Source organism: Macaca thibetana, chromosome 10 (assembly GCF_024542745.1).
Source record: "Macaca thibetana thibetana isolate TM-01 chromosome 10, ASM2454274v1, whole genome shotgun sequence".
NCBI lineage: Eukaryota > Metazoa > Chordata > Mammalia > Primates > Cercopithecidae > Macaca > Macaca thibetana.
This window is the reverse complement of record NC_065587.1, coordinates 29,810,156-29,833,957: the sequence shown is the minus strand read 5'-3', so window position 1 is coordinate 29,833,957 and position 23,802 is coordinate 29,810,156. Positions and strand designations below refer to the sequence as shown.

The 23,802-nt window shown below is 49.3% G+C and overlaps 1 protein-coding gene and 1 long non-coding RNA gene across 9 annotated transcripts in view; both read left to right on the top strand.

Moving 5' to 3' along the window:
- The window catches only part of LOC126929743 (putative inactive beta-glucuronidase protein GUSBP11), a 60,471-nt gene extending 36,675 nt beyond the window's left edge, over window positions 1-23,796 (top strand). For 4 of the 7 annotated variants that reach the window (XM_050746411.1, XM_050746410.1, XM_050746408.1 and 1 more), the window contains exon 3: window positions 8-355. In XM_050746411.1, the coding sequence (XP_050602368.1) occupies window positions 8-313 (306 nt within the window). In that variant the 3' untranslated portion in view covers window positions 314-355. The other 3 variants (XR_007717257.1, XR_007717256.1, XM_050746412.1) reach the window with 3 other exon arrangements.
- LOC126929789 (uncharacterized) overlaps window positions 1-23,802 on the top strand; it is a 95,278-nt gene that overhangs the window by 35,549 nt on the left and 35,927 nt on the right. The gene's annotated exons all lie outside the window — the stretch shown is intronic.

Sequence of the window (23,802 nt, the reverse complement as noted above, 5' to 3'; positions counted from 1 at the left end):
TCTGCAGTGGGTGAATGGTGTCCACACGCTAGACCATGAAAGGGGCTACCTCCCCTTCGAGGCTGACATCAGCAGCCTGTTCCCGGTGGGGCACCTGCCCTCCCGCCTCTGCGTCACTGTCACCATCAACAGCACGCTCACCCCCCCACCCTGCCACCAGGGACCATCCATACCTGACCGACACGTCCAAGTGGGTACCATCCTGCCTCCACTACACGCACCCACCTTCCCGCCCCACCCTGTGGTCTTCCTGCTAGGGACAGGGTGGCCTTCGCAGAGAGGAGGCCCTGATCTGGGGAGGCAAGTGACCTGAGGGCAAAAGACCCATGGCAAGGGCCCAGCGAACCACAGTCCTCTCGCCCTAGGTATCCCAAGGGTTACTTTGTCCAGAACACAGACTTTGACTTCTTCAACTATGCAGGACTGCAGCAGTCTGTGCTTCTGTACATGACACCAATTACCTGCATCGATGACATCACCATCACCACTGGCGTGGAGTGACACAGTGGTGACGGCTTCTGGTAGGATCCTCCCTCAGCGGGGCTCAGGGTGGCTCTGTTTGTTCCCAATTTGGAAAGCTCTCCCAGGAAAAAGGTTCTCCCAGCATCTCTAAACCTTCACTGGTTCCCATCCACCTACGAAGCTAAAATCCAGGCTGTCTGAGCGGGCACGGGCTCTCGAGATCACTCATGTGGTTGATCTTGCTTGGAGAAGAGGGGTCTGGCCTAACGTCACATAGCTCAGGGTGGCAGTCCTGTCCCTTCCCCACGGTGCTGCTCTCACTCTAGCTCCCGTTGCTACATATCGTGCTCAAGGAACAGGCAGCTTTGGAGTGCCGGGTGCGGTGGCTCACGCCTGTCATGCCAGCTCTTTGTAAGGAGGACTTGGTAGGAGGATCACTTCAGGCCAAGAGTTCAAGACCAGCCTGGGCAACATAGCGAGACCATCACCCCCCAAAATTAAAAAATTCGCCAGGCATGGTGATGTGTGCCGGTAGTCCCAGCTACTGAGGCAGGAGAATCAGTTGAGCGTGGGAGGTCAAGGGTGCAGTGAGCTGTGACCGCGTCACTGCACTCTGGTCTGGGCAACAGAGGGAGACCCTGTCTTTTGTATTTGTTTTTGAGCTGGAGTCTCACTCTGTAGGAGCCCAGACTGGAGGGCACTGGTACACTCTTGGGTTCACTGCCACCTCCGCCTCCCAAGTTCAAGTGATTCTCTCCCTCAGCCTCCCAAGTAGCAGGGATTACAGGCACCTTCCACTGTGTCCACCTAATTTTTGTGGTTTTTTTTTTTTTTTAGTAGAGACGGGGTTTCACCATGTAGGCCTGGTTGGTCTTGAACTCTTGACCTCAGGTGACTCACCTGCCTCGGCCTCGCAAAGTGCAAGGATTACAGGTGTGAGCTACCATGGCTGACTGGGATACCCTGTTTTTAGGGGAAAAAATTTATTTATTTATTTATTTGTTTTTAATATATCTTTTTCCTTTTGTGAGATGAGGCTTTAGACTGTCACCCAGGCTGGATGGCAGTGGTGCAATGATTGACAGCTGTTTTGGGGCCGCAGTTGTAAGTTTCAAAGAATTTAGGCTGGGTGTGGTGGCTAATGCCTGTCATCCCAGTACTTTGGGAGGCCACGGTGGGCAGATTGCTTGAGCTCAAAGGTTTGAGACCAGCCTGGGCAACATAGTGAGACCCTGTTTCAAAAAGAATAAATAATTTAAATAAATAAAGAATTTAAATAAGAATCACACAGCAAAGGTGATGCAGCATAGAGCAATTTATTGTAACGGGAAAAGTATTTTGCAAGTGAAGTGCAGAATAGCCTGGGCACAGTTTCTCACACCTGTAATCCCAGCACTTTGGGAGGCTGAGGTGGGTGGATGACCTGAGGCCAGGAGTTCCAGTCCAGCCTGGCCAACGTGGTGAAGCCCCATCTCAAACTCTGTCTCCAAAAAAAAAAAAAAAAAAAAAAAGGACAATGAGTGGCAGCACACACCTGTAATCCCAGCTACTTGGGAGACTGAGGCAGGAGAATCGTTTGAACCCGGGAGGGGGAGGTTGCAGTGAGCCAAGATCGCCCCACTGCATTGCTGGGCATGGTGGCAGGTGCCTGTAACTGCAGCAACTGGGGAGGCTGAGGAAGGAGAATAGCTTGAACTCAGTGGTCACAGGTTGCAGTGAGCCGAGATGGAGTCACTGCACTCCAGCAATCCTGAGGAGACTTAAGAACTAAACATAGTATGATCTCCTGCATGAGATCTTGGGACAGGAAAAGGACATTAGGGTAAATAGTAAAAGAATCTGAATCAAGATGAACCTTAGTTAATAATAATGTATCAGTATTGGTTTATTGGGACCGGGGATGGTGGCTCACATCCTAGCACTTTGGGAGGCTAAGATGAGAAGATCTTGAGGTCCGGAGTGTGAGACTAGCCTGGGCAACATAGCGAGACTACATCTCTCCAGATTTTTTTTTTCTTTTAGTTAGTCAGGCATGGTGGTATGCACTTACAGTCCCAGCTGCTAGGGAGGCTGAGGAGAGAGAATTGCTTGAGCCCAGGAGTTTGACGCTGCAGTGAGGTGTGACTGTGCCACTGTGCTCCAGCCTGGTCCAATTTTTCATTAAAAAAAATTTTTTTTTTTGAGATGGGGTTTTGCCCTTGTTGCCCAGGCTGGAGTGCAATGGCGAGATCTCGGCTCACTGCAACCTCCGCCTCCTGGTTTCAAGTGATTCTTCTGCGTCAGCCTCCCGAGTAGCTGAGATTACAACAAGCATGCCCCACCACGTCCGGCTAATTTTGTATTTTTAGGAGAGACACGGTTTCTCCATGTTGGTCAGGCTGGTCTTGAACTCCCAACCTCAGGTGATCCGCCTGCCTCAGCTTCCCAAAGTGTTGTGATTATAGGCGTGAGCCACCATTGGAGTTGGAGTCTTGCTCTGTCACCCCGGCTGGAGTGCAGTAGTGTGATCTCTTCATTGCAACCTCCGCCTCCTGGGCACAACTAGTATTTTATAATCTGTTAGGAATTCAAATGTTTTTCAAACGATCTATCTACATATTTAAATACATTTGAAATACAAACTTTTAAAATCATATTATGAAACATTAAGTAATATTCTACATTATTAGGCCAGGGACGGTGGTTTATGCCTGTAATCCCAGCACTTTGGAAAGCCAAGGCGGGCAGATTGCTTGAGCTCAGGAATTTGACACCCCCCTGGGCAACATAGCAAGACCCTGTCTCCACAAAAATAGAAAAATGAGCTGGGCATGGTGGTGTGTGGCTGTAGTCCCAGCTGTTTGGGAGGCTGAGGTGGGAGGATCACTTGAGCCCAGGAATTTGAGGCAGCAGGGAAGCATGATTAAGCCATTGCACTCCAGCCTGGGAGACAGAGTAAGACCCCGTCCCACCCCCCAAAAAAGTTAACATCATTGTATAATTGTGCTCCAAATTATTAGCAAAATGAAAGAAAATTAAGTATTATTTAAAAATAGGCCTTCACAGAGAGGAGGCCCTGGATCTGGGGAGGCAAGTGAGCTGAGGGCAAAAGACCCATGGCAAGGGCCCAGTGAACCACAGTCCTCCCACCCTAGGTATCCCACGGGTTACTTTGTCCAGAACACAGACTTTGACTTCTTCAACTACGCGGGACTGCAGCGGTCTGTGCTTCTGTACATGACACCACCTACCTATATCGATGACATCACCGTCACCACCAGTGTGGAGTGAGACAGAGGTGAGAGCTTCTGGTAGCATCCTCCCTCAGCGGGGCTCAGGGTGGCTCTGTTTGTTCCCTATTTGGAAAGCTCTCCCAGGAAAAAGGTTCTCCCAGCATCTCTAAACCTTCACTGGTTCCCATCCACCTACGAAGCTAAAATCCAGGCTGTCTGAGCGGGCACGGGCTCCCGAGATCACTCATGTTGTTGATCTCGCTTGGAGAAGAGGGGTCTGGCCTAACGTCACATAGCTCAGGGTGGCAGCCCTGTCCCTTCCCCACGGTGCTGCTCTCACTCTAGCTCCCGTTGCTACATATCGTGCTCAAGGAACAGGCAGCTTTGGAGTGCCGGGTGCGGTGGCTCACGCCTGTCATGCCAGCTCTTTGTAAGGAGGACTTGGTAGGAGGATCACTTCAGGCCAAGAGTTCAAGACCAGCCTGGGCAACATAGCGAGACCATCACCCCCCAAAATTAAAAAATTCGCCAGGCATGGTGATGTGTGCCGGTAGTCCCAGCTACTGAGGCAGGAGAATCAGTTGAGCGTGGGAGGTCAAGGGTGCAGTGAGCTGTGACCGCGTCACTGCACTCTGGTCTGGGCAACAGAGGGAGACCTTGTCTTTTTTATTTGTATTTGTTTTTGAGCTGGAGTCTCACTCTGTAGGAGCCCAGAATGGAGGACACTGGTGCACTCTTGGGTTCACTGCAACCTCTGCCTCCCAAGTTCAAGTGATTCTCCTGCCTCAGCCTCCCGAGTAGCTGGGATTACAGGTACCTTCCACCTCATCCAGCTAATTTTTGTATTTTTTTTAAGTAGAGACAGGGTTTCACCATGTAGGCCTGGTTGGTCTTGAACTCCTGACCTCCGATTACTCAGCTGCCTTGGCCTCCCAAAGTGCAAGGATTACAGGTGTGAGCCACCGTGCATGACTGGGATACCCTGTCTTTAAGAAAAAAAAAAAATTTAATTTTTTTTTTTTAAACATATCTTTTTCCTTTTGTGAGATGAAGCCTCAGACTGTCGCCCAGGCTGGATGGTAGTGGTGCAATGATTGACAGCTGTTTTGGGGCTGCAGTTGTAAGTTTCAAAGAATTTAGGCTGAGTGTGGTGGCTAATGCCTGTCATCCCAGCACTTTGGGAGGCCATGGTGAGCGGATCGCTTGAGCTCAAAAGTTCGAGACCAGCCTGGGCGACATAGTGAGATCCTGTTTCAAAAAGAATAAATAATTTAAATAAATAAAGAATTTAAATAAGAATCACACAGCAAAGGTGATGCAGCATAGAGCAATTTATTGTAAGGGGAAAAATATTTTGCAAGTGAAGTGCAGAATAGCCCGGGCACAGTGGCTTATACCTGTAATCCCAGCACTTTCTGAGGCCGAGGCGGGTGGATCACTTGAGCTCAGGAGTTCAAACCAGCCTGGACAACATTAGGTGGGTGTGGTGGCATGTGCTTGTAATCCCAGTACTAGGGAGGTTGAGATGGGAGAATTGCTTGAACCCAGGAGGTGGAGGTTGCAGTGAGCTGAGATTGCAACACTCAAGTATGTAATCCCAGGTGCTTGGGAAGCTGAGACAGCTTGGGTGACAGAGTGAGATCCCATCTCAAAAAACACAGTGAAGTAAAAAATACGCGCTTCACCCTGAGAGAGAATTCAGGGCAGGCTGCTGGTAAGGATGAGAGAGCGCTGATTATCAGTGGGGAAACTCCCTTTTTGGGAGTCTTCCATGATGAATTCCTAAGGGGCTGGGAGAGGTGTTACTCTAATTACATTCTGGGTCGTCTTCTGGCTGCACATGGGTTGTAGCTGTACATGCTTGTTCACACATCACACGTCTCAGTGCCGTGGTTGGCACTTCCGAAGGACACGGTCACTTCCTTGACTACCTACTCTGCCTCAAGATCATAGCCTGTTGCAGCTCCAAACTCCTGGCTCAAGCAATCCTCCCTCTTCAGCCTCCCAAGTACCTGGGGTTGCTGGGACTACAGGCAAGCACCACCATGCCCAGCTAATTATTTTTATTTTTAGGGAAGATGTGGTTTCCCTATGTTACCCAGGCTGGTCTTGAACTGCTGGGCTCAAGCCATCCTCCCACTTCAGCCTCCCTGTGTTGGTGTGTTGGGATTACAGGTGTGACCACTGTGCCTGGCCAAAAGCATGTTTTTTTTTGTTTTGTTTTGTTTTTTGAGACAGAGTCTTGTGCTGTGACCCAGGATGGAGTGGTGCAGTGGCACAGTCTTGGCTCACTGCAACCTCTGCCTCTCAGGTTCGAACAGTTCTCCTGCCTCAGCCTCCCAAGTAGCTGGGATTACAGACGTGTTCCACCATGCCTGGCTAATTTTTGTATTTTTAGTAGAGATGGGGTTTCGCCATGTTGACCAGGCTGGTCTTGAACTCCTGACCTCCCAAAGTGCTGGGATTACAGGCATGAGCTACGGTACCTGGCCCCAAAAAATGTTTTTTTTTTAAATTCAGAAAAACACGCTGGGAGCAGTGGCTTATGCCTGCAATCCCAGCACCTTGGGAGGCTGAGGCAGGTGGATCACCTGAGATCAGGAGTTCGAGACCAGCCTGGCCAACATGGCGAAACCCCATCTCTACCAAAAATACAAAAATTCAGCAGGTGTGGTTGTGCATGTTTATAATCCCAGGTACTCAGGAGGCTGAGGCAGGAAAATCAACTGAACTCCAGAGATGGAGGTTGCAGTGAGCCAAGATCACGGCACTACAGTCCAGCCTGGGTGACAGAGTGAGACTGTGTCTCAGAAAAAGAAAAAAGAAAAAAAAAGCAACAGAAGCAAATGGCTGCCTGGGAGTGGCTGCTGTGGGGCATTCCCATTTGTGTGACCCAGGCTGTGTCCCTCCCTAAGCCCTGGTCTCTCTTGCCTCCTGTAGGGCTGGTGAATTACCAGATCTCCATCAAGTGCAGTAACCAGTTCAAGTTGGAAGTGCATCTTTTGGATGCAGAAAACAAAGCTGTGGCCAATGGGCCAGGACCCAGGGCCAGCTGAAGGTGCCACTTGCCAGCCTCCTGTGAACGGACTGGATGCATGAACACCCCGCCTACCTGTACTCGTGGGAGGTAATGGTGGTTCGGGATTGCTTAAGGGAGGTCTTTTGCCCCCTCTGGCAGCCCTGGCTTCAGCAGGAGCCTGGGACAGGTGAACGGGCAGGCGCGGTCCTCTGAGCTCTCTGATGTTTCCCACCTTTGGCGGGAGGCCCAGATGTTTTTTTCCTTTTTTGAGATGGTGTCTGTCACCCAGGTTATAGTGCACTGGCCTGATCACAGCTCACTGCACCCTTGAGCTCCCAGGCAGCAGCAATCCTCCTACCTTGGCCTCCTGAGTAGCTGGGACTGTAGGCACATGCTACCATGCCTGGCTAATTAAAACAATTTTATTATAGTCCAGGCAAATAATCCCAGCCCTTTGGGAGGCTGAGGTGGACAGATCACTTGAGGCCAGGAGTTTGAGACCAGCCTGGCCAACATGGTGAAGCACCATCTCTACTGAAATATGAAAATTTGCTGGGCATCTGTAATCCCAGCTACTCGGGAGGCTGAGGCAGGAGAATTGCTTGAACCTGGGAGGCAGAGGCTGTGGTGAGTTGAGATCACGCCAGTGCGCTTCATCCTGGGCGACAGAGTGAGACTGTCTCAAAACAAAATGTTTTTTGTAGAGTTGGGGTCTCACTCTGTTGCCCAGGCTGGTCTTGAACTGGACTCAAGTGAGCCTCCTGCCTTAGCCTCCCAAAGCATGGGGATTCCAGGCATGAGCCACCTCGTCTGGTCAAGGAGAAGGACCGATTTTGAAGGGCAGGTCCCAGGGTCAGCCAGGAAAGGGCAGAGCCTCTGATTGCTGCTTCTCTGCTTGCAGGCCCAGAGGCGGCTGCTGGGGTGCACTGGGGGTCTTCCTGCTGCAGGGCAGGCCAGGCCAGATGGGGCTCAGGCTGTCGGGGTGGTCGCACCTGGCGCTTTGGTGTCATAGGTGTGGCTGACTGCACACACGTCACTGGGTCCTTTTTCTGACTCCCACACACTCCCTGTAGGGGATCCACGCTGTGGCTGTCACCGAGAGCCAGTTCCTCATAAATGGGAAACTTTTCTATTTCCACGGAGTCAGCAAGCATGAGGATGTAGACATGCACTGGGGCTCCTGGGTCCTCGTGGGGGCTGCCTCTGGTCACCTTCCACTTTTGCCTTCCTTGTGTCCCGCAGTTCAGGGCAATGAGGCAAATGAGCTTCCCTGTGGCAGCTCAGGGTGATGAGGCAAATGGCTCCAAACCACCCCACAGTGGAGCCAGTGGTTGGACTGGAGAGGGGGCTCATAGGGTGGCTCTCCAGGGTCCTGGTTGTTGGAGGAAGTGCAGCTTCGACAGGGACGGGTCACTGGGCTCTGCTGTCCCCTGGATCCGAGGGAAGGACTTCGACTGTCTGCTGCTGGTGAAGGACTTCAACCTGCTTCGCTGGCTTGGTGCCAACGCCTTCTGCACCAGCCACTATCCCTGCACAGAGGAGATGCTGCAGATGCGTGACCGGTATGGGATTGTGGTCATTGATGAATGTCCTGCTGTGGGCGTGGTGCTGCTATGAGTCCCCACCACACAGCTGCTCCACCTGGCCAGCCTGCAGGCCACATCGTGACCCTCTGTCCCTTCCCTCCTCGACCCCTGGCAGCTCTTCAGCAACGTGTCTATGCATCACTACATGTGGGTGATGGAAGAACTGGTGCACAGAGACCAGAATCAGCCCGCCGTGATGATGTGGTCTGGCCAAGGAGCCTGCGCCCTACCTGGAATCTGCCGACTACTACATCAAGTGAGCGCCCCCTGCCTGCCCTGGGCTGGATTGGGAAGGAGACCCTGGCAGGTGGCAAATGGGTGGGCATGTGCTATGCGAGATCAGTGTCCCGTCCCAGCCCAATGGGAGGGTCATCCATACCCAGACAGTTCAGGGAACCAGATATCTACCTACCCAAATTGTGGTTTTCTTTTTCTGTTTTTGAGAGGGAGTTTTGCTGTGTCGCCCAGGCTGGAGGACAGTGGTGAGATCTTGGCTCACTACAACCTCGGCCTCCTGGGTTCAAGTAATTCTTCTGCCTCAGCCTTCTGAGTAGCTGGGATTACAGGCATGCATGAGTGCATGCACTTGGCTTGTTTTGTTTTTGAAACAGGGTCTCACTCCGGTTGCCCAGGCTGGAGTACAGTGGCACGATCTCGGTTCACTGCAGCCTCGACTTCCCAGGCTCAGGTGACCTTTCTGCCTCAGCCTCCCAAATAGCTGAGATTATAGATGTGTGCCACCATGCCCAGCTAACTTTTGCTTTTTTTTTTTTTTTGACAAAGGCTTGCTCTGTTGCCCAGGCTGGAGTGCAGTGGTATGATCTCAGCTCATTGCAACCTTAACCTTGCAGGTTCAAGCGATTCTCCTGCCTCAGCCTCCCAGGTAGCTGGGACTACAGGCGCGTGCCACCACACCTGGCTAATTTTTGTATTTCTAGTAGAGGTGAAGTTTCACCATGTTGGCCAGGATGGTCTCCATCTCTTGACCTTGTGATCCGCCTGCCTTGATCTTCCAAAGTTCTGGGATTACAGGTGTGAGCTACCGTGCCCAGCCAACTTGCATTTTTTAGTAGAGACAGGGTTTCACCATGTTGGCCAGGCTGGTCTTAGTGTACTGACCTCAGGTGCCTGCCTTGGCCTCCCAGAGTGTTGGCAATATAGGGTGACCAACTGTGCGCGGTTAATTTTTGTATTTTTAGTAGAGATGGGGTTTCACCATGTTGGCCAAGCTGGCCTCGAACTCCTGGCCTTCAGTGATCTGCCTGCCTCAGGCTCCCAAAGTGCTGGGATTACAGGTGCGAGCCACAATGCCCACCCCCCTTTTCTTCCTTACAATCATGCAGTTCTAACTCATCGTTCAGAGGTGGAGTTTTCATTTGTGGTAGAGGCAACAGAGGTTGTAGAAATGCTCCTTGAGGCAGATGCCACACCCCAATTTCATGCAGTGCTTTGGGCTGAGCCAAGTCTGCAGCAGGCGGAAGGCTCTTGAGATGTCATCCCAGCCTGGGCAAAGGACAGTTCAGGGCACAGGGGGCACAGGAGTGTGCTCAGCAGGACTGGGTGGACATGCCCTTTGTTGGGAAGGTGAAGAGTACAGCCTTCCAGGAGCGGGTGCCTGAGGCTTCCGGATAGGCTTCTTTGGGAGGTGGTCAGAGGAGATGCCTGTTTTCCAGGGCAGGAATTGGAGGGAGCACCCAGGCTGGAGAGGTTCAGTCAGGCTGTCACAAGGCTTTGAAGCTTGCCATCTGAGAGCCTGGCTGTTGCAGAGCATGGGTTTGGAGCTTGAGGCTAGGGGGTTCTGTTCTGTCCAGTGCCAGCCACAGCCTTTGGATGGGCAGAGCAATGATTGGGGGAGGGTGTAAAAGAAAAATGAAGTGAGGAAAGAGAAGAGGAAAACTGGCTTCAACAAGAGTCTAGGCCGAGTGCGGTGGCTCACGCCTATAATCCCAGCACTTTGGGAGGCCGAGGTAGGTGGATCATCTGAGCTCAGGAGTTTGAGACCAGCCTGGTCAACAGATAGTGAAACCCTGTCTTTACTAAAAATAGAAAAATTATCCGGGTGTGGTGGGGGACGCCTGTAATCCCAGCCACTTGGGAGGCTGAGGCAGGAGAGTCTTGAACCTGGGAGATGGAAGTTGCAGTGAGTCAAGATTGTGCCATTGCACTCCAGCCTGGGCAACAAGTGAAACGCCGTCTCAAAAACAATGACAACAACAACAACAAACAGGCCAGGTGTGGTGGCTCACATTTGTAATCCCAGTCCTTTGCGAGGCCAAGGCAGAAGGATTGCTTGAACCCAGGAGTTTCAGACCACCCTGGGCAATATAGCAAGACCCCATTTTTACAAAAAAATTAAAAATTAGCTGGACATGGTGGCATGTCCCTGTAGTCCCAGCTACTCAGGAAGCTTAGGCAGGAGGATTGCCTGAGCCCAGGAGATCGAGGCAGCAGTGAGCTATGGTCGTGCCACTGCACTCCAGCCTGGGCAATAGAATGAGACCCTGTCTCTAAAAACAAAAACAACAGTAAGAAAATGGGACCATCACTCACAGCACCTCTGCCTCTGTCCTCCCTACTTGAATGAGGAGCAGGGCGTCTCAGTTGCTCAGAGCAGCCCTTGAATGAGCCCCAGCTATTTCTGGGGTCCTCAGACGAAACCTCCCATGGCCAGGTCATACCCAACACGGGCCTCCTCCCCTGTTCTGGCCCCCGCTCGGAGATGCTGAGTGACAGAGGCTCGGGCTTCGGGCGTTCCTGGCAAAGCCTCACCCCCGAGGCCCCACAGCTCAGACCCGGTCCTTGGTTCACACGGCCCCACTTCTGGCCTCTTTTTCCCTTACGACCAATTTTTCCTGAAGATCGCTGGATCCCTCATTCAGGTGGAGTGCTGCAGGGTGACACTTTTTCTAGGGCTGACCCAGGGCTGCAGAGTCCCAGTGTCACAGGCAGGCCTTGCCTGAGCCTCTACCTGAGCCCCTGCTCCTCCTCTCCCACAGGGAGGTGGGAGGTTGCAGTGAGGTGAGTTCAGGCCACTGCCCTCCAGCCTGGGCAACAGAGCGAGACTTTGTATCAAAAAAAAAAAAAAAGGGGGGGGGGCACGGAGGCAGTGTAGACAGCTCAGGGCATGGACTAAGGTGCCTCATTGCCACCTTCTTGCCTGGCACTCAGATGTCATTCCACCAGGCCCACGAGGCCTCCAGGGAAAGCCATGTTAATGGCTAAGACCAAGGGGGTTGCCCTCAACCAGCAGTCACTGCAGGAGCTGCAGAGCATCGGGCGGCCCACCCCCTTCTCCATGCTGCCTCCTGGGAGGTGAGCCTGGGTGCCTGGAGCCCGGGGTGGCCTGGCTCCCTGGCCCACCTCTTCCTCTCTTCAGCCTCCTGTTCTCAGGTGACGTGAGCCGTGTGTGGGACTATAGGCACAGCGTGGAGCAGTATGGTGCCCTGGATGGCACTGCATGCTCCAGCGTCTACTGGCAGATCTGCCAGGTGTGGGTGCTACTGCAGGCATAGCAGGCCTAGGTCCTCCCGCACCTGCCCCCAATTAAAATGGGCGTGGGAGGAGGTTGCTGCGTGTTTCCTGCCCCAGCCTGGCTCCCTCATTGCTGGGCTTTCTGGGGCTGGCTTGTGGGGATGGTCAGGGACTGGAGAGGCAGAGCGGGGTCTCCTGTAATCCCAGCACTTTGGAAGGACAAAGTGGGAGGATGCTTGAGGCCAGGAGTTTGAGACCAGCCTGGGCAACACAGGGAGACCCCGTCTCTACAGATAGTAAAATAGCCCAGCGTGGTGGCCCATGCATATAGTCTCAGCTGCTTGTAAGGCTGAGGTGAGAGGATCACTTGTGCCTAGGAACAGAGGCTGCAGTGAGCTATGATCACACCACTGCATTCCAGCCTGGACAAGAGTGAGACCCAGTCTCTAAGAAACTAAAAATAAAAAATTAAAAAAAAAACTGGAAGTGGAGAAAACTGGGCAAGGGCAGTGAGAGTCATAGATGGGAAGGGAAGAGGGGGCTCCCACCGCAGCCTCTGCCCTGTCCAGGCCCCATCCCCTTAAACAGGGTATCACAGTGACCTCCTAGGCCAGGAGCGGTGACTCATGCCTATAATCCTAGCACTTTCGGAGGCTTGGGCAACATAGCAAGACCCGAGCTAACACATTAAAAAGAAAGAAAGAAAAAAAAAAGCTAGCCATACTGGGTGGGTGATTCACACCGGTAATCCCAGCACTTTGGGAGGCTCAGGTAGGGGGATGACCTGAGGTCAGGAGTTCTAGACCAACCTGGCCAACATGGTGAAACCCCATCTCAAACTCTGTCTCGAAAAGAAAAAAAAAAAAAAGCAATGAGTGGCGGCACACACCTGTAATGCCAGCTACTTGGGAGGCTGAGTCAGGGGAATCATTTGAACCCAGGAGGCGGAGGTTGCAGTGAGCCAAGATCGCCTCACTGCACTCCAGCCTGGGTGGCAGAGGGAGACTCCCTCTTAAAAAAAAAATTAGCTGGGCATGGTGGCAGGTTCCTGTAATCCCAGCAATTTGGGAGGCTGAGGCAGGAGAATAGCTTGAACTCAGTGGTCAGAGGTTGCAGTGAACCGAGATGGAGTCACTCACTGCACTCCAGCAATCCTGAAGAGACTTAAGAACTAAACATAGTATGGTCTCCTGGATGAGATCTTGGGACAGGAAAAGGTCATTAGGGTAAATAGTAAAGAAATCTGAATCAGGACGAACCTTAGTTAATAATAATGTATCAGTATTGGTGTATTGGGACCGGGGATGGTGGCTCACATCCTAGCACTTTGGGAGGCTATGGTGGGAAGATCTTGAGGTCAGGAGTATGAGACTAGCCTGGGCAACATAGCGAGACTGCATCTCTCTAAATTTTTTTTTTTCTTTTAGTTAGTCAGCATGGTGGTATGCACTTATAGTCCCAGCTGCTAGGGAGGCTGAGGAGGGAGAATTGCTTGAGCCCAGGAGTTTGAGGCTGCAGTGAGCTGTGACTATGCCACTGTGCTCCACCCTGGTCAGTAGGGCAAGACCCCTTATCTCCAAAAAGTTTTTCATGAAAAAAAAATTTTCTTTTTTGAGATGGGGTTTTGCTCTTGTTGCCCAGGCTGGAGTGCAATGGCGCGATCTCGGCTCACTGCAACCTCCGCCTCCTGGTTTCAAGTGATTCTTCTGCGTCAGCCTCCTGAGTAGCTGGGATTACAGGCATTGTGCCACCACGTCCAGCTAATTTTGTATTGTTAGTAGAGACAAGGTTTCTCCATGTTGGTCAGGCTGGTCTTGAACTCCTGACCATTAGGTGATCCACCTGCCTCGGCCTCCCAAAGTGCTGGGATTATAGGCGTGAGCCACTGTGCCTGGTCAGAAGCCAACCTTTTACTTATGTATGCAGATGTGTGTCACTATATGTTTATCTATATCTGAATCTGTGTATCTCTCCTACTGGTTCTGCTTCTCTGGTTTGAATCCTAACACAACTATTTTTTTTGAGCTGGTGTCTTGCTCTGTCACCCAGGCTGGAGTGCAGCAGTTTGATCTCTGTTCATTGCAACCTCCGCCTCCTGGGCACAACTAGTATTTTATAATCTGTTAGGAATTCAAATGTTTTTCAAAAGATCAAACTACATATGTAAATACATTTCAAATACAAACATTAAAAATCATACTATGAAGCATTAAGTAAGATTCTGCGTTATTAGGCCAGGGACAGTGGTTTACGCCTATAATCCCAGCACTTTGGGAAGCCAAGGCAGGCAGATTTCTTGAGCTCAGGAGTTTGAGACCCCCCTGGGCAATATAGAAAGACCCTATCTCCACAAATATAGAAAAATGAGCTGGGCATGGTGGTGCGTGCCTGTAGTCCCAGCTGTTTGGGAGGCTGAGGTGGGAGGATCACTTGAGCCCAGGAATTTGAGGCAGCAGGGAAGCATGATTAAGCCATTGCAGTCCAGCCTGGGTGACAGAGTAAGACCTCGTCCCACCCCCCAAAAAAAGTTAACATCATTGTATAATTGTATTCTAAATTACTAGCAAAATGAAAGAAAATTTAAGTGTTATTTAAAAATAGGCAAGGTGCAGTGGCTCGTGCCTACAATCGCAGCACTCTGGGAGGGCAAAGCAGGTGGATCACTTGAGGTCAGGATTTCGATACCAGCCTGGCCAACATGGTGAAACCCCATTTCTACTAAAATTGCAAAAGTTTGCCCGGTGTGGTGGCACGTGCCTGTAATCCCAGCTACTCAGAAGGCTGAGGCAGGAGAATCGCTTGAACCCAGGAGGCGAACGTTGCAGTGAGCTGAGATGGCGCCACTGCCCTCCAGCCAGGGTGAAGGAGCAAGACTCCATCTCAAAAATAAATTAATAAATAAATAGCTAAACAGTTGGTTCAAATGGACATAAAGATGGAAATAACAGACACTGGGAACTCCACAGGTGGGGAGGGAAGGAGGGGAAAGGGTTGAAAAACTGCTCATTGTGTACTATGGTCAGTGTTTGGGTGATGGGTTCAATAGAAGCCCAAACCTTAGCATTTTGCAGTGTACTCATGGAACACACCTGCACATGTGCCCCATGAACCTAAAGTTTAATACAATAAAAATAATAAACTTAGTGCAATAGACAATTGTAGACATTTAATCATAAAACACAAGATAAAATAGCACTGTTTTTTTTTTTTTTTTCTGAGGCAGTCTCATTCTGTCACCCAGGCTGGAGTGCAGTGGTGAGATCTCAGTTCACTGCAACCTCCATCTCCTGAACTCAAGCAATTCTCGTGCCTCAGCCTCCTCGGTAACTGGGATTACAGGCGCACATGGTCCGCCTCCTGGGTTCAAGCGATTCTCTTGCCTCAACCTCCTGAGTAGCTGGGATTAGAGGCACCCACCACCATGCCCGGCCAATTTTTGTATGTTTAGTGGAGACAAGGTTTCATGATGTTGGCCAGGCTGGTCTTGACCTCCTGACCTCAGGTGATCCACCAGCCTCGGCCTTCCATAGTGCTGGGATTACAAGCATTAGTCACCATGCCTGGCCAAATATTTTTCTTTAATTCCTTCATCTTTAAATAATCCCATTTCATTTTGATGACTTTGAGATTATATGACAGAATTTTTGGGGGAAAAGTTAGGACTGTAATCTTTTTTTTTTTTTTTTTTTTTGAGACGGAGTCTCGCTCTGTCGCCCAGGCTGGAGTGCAGTGGCCGGATCTCAGCTCACTACAAGCTCCGCCTCCCGGGTTTACGCCATTCTCCTGCCTCAGCCTCCCGAGTAGCTGGGACTACAGGCGCCTGCCACCTCGCCCGGCTGGTTTTTTGTACTTTTTAGTAGAGACGGGGTTTCACCGGGTTAGCCAGGATGGTCTCGATCTCCTGACCTCGTGATCCGCCCGTCTCGGCCTCCTAAAGTGCTGGGATTACAGGAGGACTGTAATCTTTTTATTGACAGCAAGCAGTGTGTTTTGCTCCAAAAAAATCATTCTGCTTTCTTTTGATCTTTCGGTTTCATTATGTATAAATGGGTTTTTGTTTTGTTTTGTTTTTGTTTTTGTTTTTTTGAGATAGGGTCTCACTCTGTTGCCCAGGCTGGAGTGCAGTGGCGTGATCGTGGCTCACTAACCTCTGCCTCTTGGGTTGAAGTGATCCTCCTGGCTCAGCCTCCTGAGTAGCTGGGATTACAGGTGCACACCAACACGCGCATTGAATGTTTGTATTTTTAGTAGAGATGGGTTTCAGCATGTTTGCTGGGCTGGTCTCAAACTCCTAACCTCAAGTGATCAGCCTGTCTTGGCCTCCCAAAGTGCTGGAATTACAGGTGTGGGCCATTGCGCCTGACCTAGATGTAGATTTTAATCGATTCCCCAAATCAGTTTCAATTCTGTCATGCTCATTTTCTGCTTCTTCAAAAAGTCTTTGAACCAGAGTTAAGAATATTATTAGTACATCAGTAGCTGGTTCGAGGTGGCTCAGGTATGTAATCCCAGCACTTTGCCGGGCCGAGATGGGTGGATCACCTGTCAGGAGTTCGAAACCAGCCTGACCAACATGGCGAAAACCCGTCTCTACTAAAAATACAAAAATTCGCCGGGCATGGTGGCAGGTGCCTGTCATCTCAGCCACTTGGAAGCTGAGGCATGAAAGTCGCTTGAACCCGGGAGACAGGGGTTGCAGTGAGCTGAGACTGTGCCACTGCACTCCTGCCTGGGCGACAGAGGGAGACTCCCCTCCATCTCAAAAAAAAAAAATTATTATCACATCAGATGCTCTGCTTTGTCAGTGTTATCTTCTGACTCTTGAAGATAGTAAAGTATAGAAGTGTGAAATATGGAAAAATTATTGTTATTATTATTATTTGAGGCAGAGTCTCTTGCTCTGTTACCCATACTGGAATGCAGTGGTGAGATCTTGGCTCACTGCAACCTCCGCCTGCTGAGTTCAAGTGATTCTCCCTCCCGAGTAACTGGGATTACAGGCTTGTGCCACCACAGCTGGGTAATTTTTGCGTTTTTCATAGAGACGGGGTTTTGCCATGTTGGCCAGGCTGGTCTTGAACTTCAAACGTCAAATGATTCACCTGCCTTGGTCTCCCAAAGTGCTGGGATTACAGGTATGAGCCACTGCACTCAGACTGGAAAAATTATTTTTAAATTAATTAAGTATATCCTTGTTCAATTTGGAATTTTAGTGAATCAAAAAACTCCATGAATAGTCTCAATACAAAATAATTCAGATTTCAGATTCAGGCCAAAACAATAGTATTACACCAACAAAAATACCAGTATTTCCATATTTAAAGCGAGCACAGCAGGCTGTGTGCGGTGGCTCATGCCTGTAATCCCAAGACTTTGGGAGGCAGTGGTGGACGGGTCACTTGAGGCCAGGGGTTTGACACCAGCCTAGCCACTATGGTGAAACCCTGTGTCTACTAAAAATACAAAAGTTAGATGGGCACTTTGGCAAGTGCTTGTAATCCCAGCTACTCAGGAAGCTGAAATTTGAAAATCACTTGAATCCAAGAGGCGGAGGATGCAGTGAGGTGCGAGCTGCGATGGCACCACTGCACTCCAGCCTGAGAGACAGAGTGAGACTCTGTCTCAAAAAAAAAAAAAAAAAAAGCACAGTGCATAAGGATACTGGAAAACCAGAATGCTGGAGACCAAGGTAGAAGGAGTAGGGTGGAACATAAACAGAATACATTCTCAATGAATGCTTCTTGAATAACTCCATGATATTTTAGAGAATTACCGCATCTGCCCTAAAACAGACCTAAAGCTGATGAGTTTGTTCCCTTGCTCTATCCATGAACTAATTGATGTTTTTTTCCTGAGAGCTACTGTGTGGCCACATGGGCATTCCTGAGTGAAGACTAGCTATGGGCAGCATTCTACTAGGGTTTTGTTCTTTCCTTTTGTTTTGTTTTGTTTGTTTGTTTTGAGACGGAGTCTCGCTCTGTCACTCAGGCTGGAGTGCAGTGGCTCAATCTCAGCTCACTGCAAGCTCCGCCTCCCAGGTTCATGCCATCCTCCTGCCTCAGCCTCCCGAGTACCTGGGACTACAGACACCTGCCACCATACCTGGCTAATTTTTTGTATTTTCAGTAGAGACGGGATTTCGCCATGTTAGCCAGGATGGTCTCACTCTTCTGACCTCGTGATCCGCCCACCTCAGCTTCCCAAAGTGCTGGGATTACAGGCGTGAGCCACCGTGCCCAACCGGGTTTTGTTCTTTCTTAATTTTTTTTTTTTCAGAGACAGGTCTAACTATGTTGCCCATACTGGAATGCAGTGGTGTAAACATAGTGTACTATAGCCTTGAACTCCTGGGCTCAAATAATCATCCTGCCTCAGCCTCCTGGATAGCTGGGGCTACAGGTGTGCATCATCATGCCTAGCTAATTTATTTATTTATTTTTTAACTTTTTCTGCAGAAACAAGCTCCTGCCATGTTGTCTGGACTGGTCTCCAATTCCTGACCTCAAGTGATCCTGCCACCTCAGCCTCCCAGTGTTGGCATTATAGGCCTAAGCCACTGTGCCAGGCCTTTTATCACATCTTGAAGTCAGTAAGAAGTGGATCATCTCATCTGGCCGGGCACGGTGGCTCATGCCTGTAATCCCAACACTTTGGGAGGCAGAGGTGGGCAGATCACAAGGTCAGGAGATCGAGACCATCCTGGCTAATGCGGTGAAACCCCGTCTCTACTAAACAAGAAATTAGCCAGGGTGGCAGTGGGCACCTGTTGTCCCAGCTATTGAGAGGTTGAGGCAGGAGAATGGCATGAGCCCAGAAGGCAGAGCTTGCAGTGAGCCGAGACCACGCCACTGCACTCCAGCCTGGGCAACAGAGCGAGGAGACTCTGTCTCAAAACAAAAACAAACGAAAAAAAAAACAACAAAAAAAAGGTGGATTATTTCATAGACCAGAGCTTTCAGAACAAGCCAGTATTTTGGCTATTCTTGGACCTTTGCTTTTTTTTTTTTTTTATAGACAGAGTTTCACTCGTGTTGCCCAGGCTGGAGTACAATGGTGCAATCTCAACTCTCTGTAACCTCTGCCTCCTGGGTTCACGTGATTCTCCTGTCTCAGCCTCCCAAGTAGCTGGGATTACAGGCATGTGCCACTACGCTTGGCTAATTTTTTTCTGTTTTTATAGTAGAGACGGGGTTTTGCCATGTAGGCCAGGCTGGTCTCAAACTCTTGACCTCAGGTGATTCACCCGCCTCTGCTTCCCAAAGTTCTGGGATTATAGGCATGAGCCACCACACCCAGCCTGCATTTTCATATAAATTTAGAATTAGCCAGGCATGTTGGCAGACATCTGTAATCCTAGCACTTGGAGAGACTGACGTGGGAGGATCACTTGAGCCCTGGAGTTTGAGGCTGCAGTGGGCCATAATTGCACCACTATACTCCAGCTTAGACAACAGAGCAAGACGCTTTGTAAAAAAAAAACATTAGAATCAGCTTGTCAATATTTATTAAGAAATATGTTGAGATTCATCCTAATGGTGACTGTTTATTAAAGAAAAAAAAAAAAGGCCAGACTCAGTGGCTCACATCTGTAATCCCAGCACTTTGGGAAGCTGAGGTGGGCGGATCCCAAAGTCAAGAGCTCGAGACCATTCTAGCTAAAACCGTAAAACCCGGTCTGTACCAAAAATACAAAACAAACAAAATAAAAGCTGGGGGGTGGGGGTGGCGGGCGCCTGTAGTCCCAGCTACTTGGGAGGATGAGGCAGGAGAATGGCGTGAATGCGGGAGGTGGAGCCTGCAGTGAGCCGAGACTGCGCCACTGCACTCCAGCCTGGGTGACAGAGCAAGACTCTGTATCAAAAAAATAAATAATAAATAAAAAGAAAGAAATATGTTTAGATTTTGATAAGAATTACATGTAATCTACAAATCATTTTGAGGAGAACTGATCTTTATAATATTGAGCGTTCCAATCCATGAACATGGTATATTTCTCCAGACTCACACAAATATTAATGAATGCAAAAGAAAACGTCAGGATGGTAGGGTTGTTGATGCAGAGAACACCCATGGGAATGTCGTTCTGGCACTACTTGCCTTCTAAGGGCTGCCTCTGCTCCTTACTTCCTTCTTCTAGGTTGCCTGATTATCATGTGAACTTGTCCTATGCCCAGTGCTGATTGATTCAAGGGAATGCACCTGCCCAGGCCAGTCCAATAAATGTCCTTACACAGATTTTTCGAAAGGAGACTGAAGGAGAGTTGAACCAGGCTCTCTGATTGCAATCTATAAAACTTAGGAGCTCCCTGTAACCATGCTTCAGATTATGTGAACTAGAGGATTGGGGGAATTGCTGAGAAATAAGGACAAATCTCAAAGAAATGGAGACATGACAAGAGAAGAGAGTGGTGTTTGAGTCTCTGGCTCCACATAGTTCTTAAGGCCAATGAGGTCTGAGAGATAGTCAGAACTATCTTGTTTATGAATTCCATGAGACAGTCCATAAATCTGTCTTTAGGCTTAAGCTAGTTTGAGTGGGGTTTCTGTCACTTGCAACAAGAGTCCTGACTACTGAAATTGAGTGGAGTTAAAAGGTATAGCCTCAATAGGTGAGCTAGCTCTGGCTTTAAAAGTCTTCCAGTTTGAATTACACTCCATTCCCTCTGATGCCCCTAGAAAGAACCCTCTCTAACACAGGCCAGCAATTGGCAGACATGCTTTTTTTTTTTTCTTTGCAGGAATTTTTCTGCCTTGATCTAGGACAGATTATCAGAGGTGGGCACCCTTATCCTCTCTTTCATGCAGGATTTATCACATGTAAGTATTTGTCTTATGTTTGGATGCTACATTTTGGTTAGAATTTAATGATCATGTCTCTCATCAAGATTACCCACATGATCACTCTAAGGCTGTTGTAAGCCTAACTGACAAGTATTCCATATGTCAAGATGTTAAGTGCAATGCAAAATAAGATGCAAGCATCAAATGAGACTGAGAGAGAAATGCTAGAAACCTTCACCTTTACTGCCTTTCTTGATGATAACCTTGCATCCTGTGAGGGAAACAGTGTTACAGTGATAGAAAGGTAAGGTTCTGAAATTTGAAGAGATTGGAGGCCAGGTGTGGTGGTTCATGCCTATAATCTCAGCATTTTGGGAGGCCAAGGTGGGTGGATTGCTTGTACCCAGGAGTTCCAGTTGTGCTGGGCAACACTGTGGGACCTTGTCTCTAAAAATAAAGATAAAAAAAAAATAACTGGGTGTAGTGGCTCACATCTGTAATCCCAGCTACTCAGGAGGCTGAGATGGGAGCATCGCTTGAGGAGGTCAAGGCTGCAGTGAGCTGTGATCATGCCACTGCACTCCAGCCTGGGTGACAGAGTGAGACCCTGTCTCAAAAAAAAAAAAAAAAAAAAAGATTGGAGGGAAGAATTTTTGAAGATACTGTGGTGCAGGGAAAGGGCGTGCCCTGTATATGCAGATTGTCCTCAGCTTTCCAAACTTAACTCTGGAACACGCTACCTTTCATACATTTTATATACTGTATACTGACAGACCCAACACACTTTTCAAAGGCCACATTTGAACGTTTTTAAAAATTTTTTATTTTTTTAAGACAGAGTCCTGCTCTGTCGCCTGGGATGTAGTACAGTGCTACAATCTTGGCTCACTGAAACCTCCACCTCCTGGGTTCAAGCGATTCTCCTGCCTCAGCCTCCCAAGTAGCTGGGACTACAGGTGCGTGCCACCACGTCCAGCTATTTTTTTGTATTTTTAGTAGAGGCGGGGTTTCACTGTGTTAGCCAGGATGGTCTCGATCTCCTGGCCTGGTGATCCCTCCACCTCGGCCTCCCACAGTGTTGGGATTACAGGCGTGAGCCTCTGCGCCTGGCTGTACTACTTTGAATAGGTCTTAATAGGTTTTAATTGTTAATTATTTTTAAATTGATTTCAAAAATCTTCTACAACATGGATGAAACTTGAAGATATTGTACTTAGTGAAATAGGCCAGACACAGACAAATGTCATTTGAGTCCACTTTTATGAGGTACCTAGAATTGGCAAATTCACATAGACAAAAAGGAGATTTGAGGTTATCAGGGCAAGGGGGAAGGAAGAATGGGGGACTGTAGTTAATGGGTTTAGAGTTTCTGTTTGGGAAGATGAAAGAGTTCTGGAGATGGATGGTGGTGAAGGTTGCCCAACAGTGTGAATGTACTTAGTGCCACGGGGCTGTACATTTAAAAATAGTTAAGTGGAAATATTAATGCTACGTATGTTTGACTGCAATTATAAAAATGGAGCCAGGTATGGTGGCTCACACCTGTAATCTCATCACTTTGGGAAGCTGAGGAGGGTGAATCACCTGAGGTTGGTGGTTCAAAACCAGCCTGGCCAATGTGGAGAAACCCTGTCTCTACTAAAAATACAAAAAATTAGCCGGGCGTGGTAGTGCATGCCTGTAATCCCAGCTACTCGGGAGGCTGAGTCAGGAGAATTGCTTGAATCCAGGAGGTGGAGGTTACAGTGAGCCAAGGTTGTGCCATTGCACTCTGGCCTGGGCAACAAGCGTGAAACTCTGTCTCAAAAAAAAAAGGAATGGGGCTCTATGTAGCAGGAGAGAGAGGGAGAGACAAAAAATATGCTTCTTTTTTTTTTTTTTTTTTTGAGATGGAGTCTTGCAAAAGAAAAGGAAATGGGGCTGTACGTGGCAGGAGAAAGAGTGAGAGATCAATTTTTTTTTTTTTTTTTAGATTGAGTCTTGCTCTTTTGCTAGGCTGGAGTGCAGTGGCGCGAGCTTGGCTCACTGCAACCTCCACCTCCTGGGTTTAAGCCATACTTCTGCCTCAGCCTCCCGAGTACTGGGACTACTGCTGTGTGCTACCATGCCCAGCTAATTTTTGTATTTTTAGTAGAGATGGGGTTTCACCATGTTGGCCAGGATGGTCTCGATCTCTTGACCTCATGATCTGCCCACCTCAGCCTCCCAAAGTGCTGGGATTACAGGCATGAGCCACAGCTCCTGGCCAATATTACACTTCTTTTTTTTGAGACGGAGTTCCTCTCTTGTTGTCCAGGCTGAAGTACAATGGCACGATCTCAGCTTACTGCAGCCTCCGCCTCCCGTGTTCAAGCAATTCTGCCTCAGCCTCCTGAGTAGCTGGGACTATAGGTGCACACCCACACCAGGCTAAATGTTTTTTTTTTTTGAAACAGAGTTTCACTCTTGTTGCCCAGATTGGAGTGCAATGGCACGATCTTGGCTCACCACAACCTCTGCCACCTGGGTTCAAGCAGTTCTCCTGCCTCAGCCTCCCAAGTACCTGGGATTACAGGCATGCGCCACCATGCCTGACTAAGTTTCTCCATGTTGGTCAGGCTGGTCTCAAACTCCCGACCTCAGGCGATCCACTCTCCTTGGCCTCCCAAAGTGTTTGGATTGCAGGCGTGAGCCACCGAGCGCAGCCCAATACTGCAATTCTTAAATACACTTCTCTATTCATTAATTGTCTTAAATGTTATATTCTCATAATTTTAAAAGAGGAAAGATTTTTTGGGGCCGGGGCGTGGTGGCTCATGCCTGTAATTCCAGGACTTTGGGAGGCCCAGGTGGGTGGATCACTTGAGGTCAGGAGATTGAGACCAGGCTGGCCAACATGGTGAAACCCTGTCTCTGTAAAAAATAGACAAGTTAGCTGGGTATGGTGGAGCATGCCTCCAGTCCCAGCTACTTGAGAGCCTGAGGCATGAGAATTGCTTGAACCCAGGAACTCAGAAGGCGGAGGTTGTAGTGAGCCGAGATCGTACCACTGCACTCCAGACTGGGCAACAGATGAGACTCAGTCAGGAGAAAAAAAAAAAAAAGGTTGGAGATGGTGGCTCATGCCTGTAATGTCAGCACTTTGGGAGGCTGAGGCAGGGAGATCACGAGGTCAGGAGTTCAAGACTAGCCTGACCAACATGGTGAAACCCCATCTCTACTAAAAATACAAAAACTGGCTGGGCTCGGTGGCTCAAGCCTGTAATCCCAGCACTTTAGGAGGCCGAGGCAA